Source organism: Argentina silus, assembly GCF_951799395.1.
Source record: "Argentina silus genome assembly, chromosome: Y".
Taxonomy (NCBI): Eukaryota; Metazoa; Chordata; class Actinopteri; order Argentiniformes; family Argentinidae; genus Argentina; species Argentina silus.
The window spans coordinates 49,221,134-49,224,384 of NC_139654.1; the positions used below are offsets into that span (position 1 = coordinate 49,221,134).

At 43.6% G+C, this 3,251-nt stretch overlaps 1 protein-coding gene across 1 annotated transcript; it reads right to left on the reverse strand.

The window, feature by feature from the left end:
* Positions 1-490: 490 nt before the first annotated feature.
* Positions 491-1,745, reverse strand: LOC310824171 (uncharacterized protein; the record flags this gene model as incomplete). Its single annotated transcript, XM_083696983.1, has 6 exons — positions 1,606-1,745; positions 1,437-1,506; positions 1,223-1,335; positions 952-1,006; positions 671-760; positions 491-544 (listed from the first exon to the last, which is right to left on the reverse strand). Exons 2-6 carry the CDS (start codon positions 1,497-1,499, stop codon positions 491-493), a joined length of 375 nt encoding a protein of 124 aa, XP_083553109.1. The 5' UTR covers positions 1,500-1,506; positions 1,606-1,745.
* Positions 1,746-3,251: the final 1,506 nt, after the last annotated feature.

Here is a 3,251-nt window from a genome sequence, read left to right on the forward strand (position 1 = left end):
GGAGTGGTGGAGAAGGCCTTGCCCAATCCCCTCTACTGCCTCAATCCAGGGGAAAGAGCAGAGGATCTTGTCCAACTCACTTCTGTTGAGTTCACCCCCTGGGCCCAGGGGAATTTTCTGAAGACCACCCTCACCATGTCCTGTGACATGTCCTTGCTTAAGGCGGTGGGTCGTCGCCATACTGCCGCAAGTACTTTGTTGCGGCTCGGGCAACCAGCCCACAGATCTCCTGGACGGCAGCACCCTTTCTGGCCTTCATCATGGCCCTATCAGACTGCTGAAAACTGTTCCCCACTGGCCCGTCCTCTAGGAGATGCTTTAATGATAACCTCACCACCTCTGGGATGAGGTCCTTTTTGGTAGACCTGAGGATGGCCTGCAGAGTGAAAACCTGGCCTCTCTTCCCGTGTCTCTTGTCCCTCTTGGGCCCAGCCACGATGGAGTTTTGCAACCCGGAGAAGACAGAGAGGAGGATCTTACTCGCACCCATTTATGCTGCCGGGCGGAGCTTCTCTAAGAACATCTGCAGCCCCTCTGTGGTTATCTTTATAAGAGAGAAAGAGATGGGAGAGAGAGAGAGAGAGAGAGAGAGAGAGAGAAAGAGTGAGTTAACTCAACCAAGGTTTGTCTGGTGTTCCAGGAGCAGACAACAGGATGTGGTGATACATACTATTCTGTAGAACTGCCTAGAGAGGTGCTGCTCTCTGCAGAGCTCCTTCTCCATCTTCTCCAGACAGAGGAGCCTCTGTCCATTCCAGGCCTGGAAAAACATCATTATGTCAGTTTCAACATTTAAATAGTAAGGGAAATGTGACACTGGTCCATCATTTAATTAAGTTGAATATAGACCGACATACTATTGTAAATGTTACTGCTTACTCTACAACATTAAACTCATCTCAGTGATTTTCTGTGAATATGTATGTAGGCCTACTATGCTTTCATCCTTACCACTTCAGCCATATAGAGCTCCCTTAACTCAGCTTTCAAAGGGAAGTCAGGAAACCTATAAAAAAATGTATATGTAAGATCTCTCTCTCTATCTATCAATGAATCACAATATACATCATATTATTAACTGGACATCTAGTTTCTAACTTTTAGAGTGAATTGTACTATCTATAATTGAAGAATAGGTTACAGTGTAGCAAGCAGTTGACTATTTCTGGTAAGTATCTATTCCTGAGTAGTATCTATTTCTGAGCACCAAAGCTTAACTTACTCCTCCAGGAAGACCCTTCCAGCCATCAGCCAGTCCTTCATGTCGTTTAGGGTGATGTTGGACGGGACTTTGTCCTGGTCCTTCATGAGAAGGAAGTGTCTCATGAGCTTTTTCTGCAATATAGAGTTCTCCATTAGTACAGTAATAAAACAGTAAATATTGTTGATTTTGGCAAAAATATGTTTCATTGAATGATTCAACAAAACAAACTTACCTCGGCCAGAAACTGTGCCTTTCCCACTGAGTATAAGGCTTTATTGGGCAGGTCGCCATCCATTGCAATCCTACAGAATAAGAAATAAGTGATTTAGCTCGAACATAATTTTACACAGGAGTAAAAAAAAAAAAAAAAAGTCCGCTTTAGTAATGTGAGAGATACGTACCTGACAAAGAACAATGAATGCTACTTAAAAACAGAAAGTGCTATTAAAAGAGGTTACGGCGGAGTATAGATTGGTGTCAAATAAATTGAGATTGATGCAGAACGTTTCTATCTAGATGCTTGAATGCATGTCATCTTGAGCACTGTGACGCGCACATTGTTGCGCAGTGCACGGCAAAAGCCATTTTCTCAACTGTAAAGTGATTGCATCACATCAAAGAATACCATCACAATATCTGAAGACAAACGTGCTAAACCTGTATAGAAATCTCAAAAGGAGAATGAAAATAAAGCTATTTAAGCAACATTGTTGTGCGTGAAAATATTTTATTTGATATTCAAGACATACAAGTGGTCATGTGGCTGAACACCGATTTTAAAAAATATATCTTCTAACTTGTGCAGTTTTACACACTGTCTCAATGTCTGGGATAATTAGGACATATTCAAATATATTACTGTAGGAGTACATTTAGCAGCCAAATATTATACATATGATTGTCAGGGCTGTCATGGTGATGAGAGAACGCGTTTAAATAACAGTATCAAACAAAGTGCATCATGTGAGAAATAGTCTATCTTCTTACCAACCTCTGTATGATTTTCTATTGCTTCTAAAAGAAATTGGAGAAAGTTAGTCAACTGTACACTGTGTTGACATGGCTTTTTAAAACTATTCCGAATTAAATGGTTGTAACATATTGTAACGAACGGCGGGGTAGAGTAGCTTGCCTTAAGCGGGTATCGAACTCGCAACCTTCCGCTTACAAACCGGCCGCGCTAGCCACAACACCAAGAGAGTTAACTCCCTTGGCGGAGCTGCTAACGGGCCTTACACAGGGTCGTTACACCATCCCCTCCGTTCGGGAGAGCGTGCCCTCACGCTTCACTATACAACTCTCTCACGTGGACACGCCTCTCCGATGGCCTCACGGGCGCCATCCCACTTCTGACACCAATGTAACGAACGGCGGGGTAGAGTAGCTTGCCTTAAGCGGGTATCGAACTCGCAACCTTCCGCTTACAAACCGGCCGCGCTAGCCACAACACCAACAGAGTTAACTCCTTTGGCGGAGCTGCTAACGGGCCTTACACAGGGTCGTTACAATATATATCAAATGGATATATATATAAATCAATGTCCACCTACCTTTTCTTTTGCATCTGCGCCGTTTCTTTTTGAACTTGCGTTTTAGTGAGCAGTCTGAAAGTCCCATCGTGCGAGTGTCGTTTCCCAAATAATAATATAAAATCCGCAGCCAGAGATTAGCTTGTGCGGTGTCCACACTTCCGGTTTCCACTTCATTTCTATGAAATGAAAAACTGCACGACTCAAGCGGTCTCTGTCTTTCACCGAGGCGCCATCGATGTGGTAGCGGTATAAGCTTGTACGCATAATTCTCCAAACCCCTACCTCCTTGTTTGGGTGCCACCTTGCTGTGCAGAATGTCATAGTGTGACATCACTTCATCTCGACTTGATGAGAACCTTATCACGCGCTGAGTTACTGTATTTTGGATTAAAACACTGCTGCGTGCACCACAGCTCTGTCCAGATGCGCGCGGCGCGCTATAAAACAATCCCAAGCTGTCGTGCATGAATACTGTGCATACATTCAAACATACATACATGTGTAGTAAACATTTC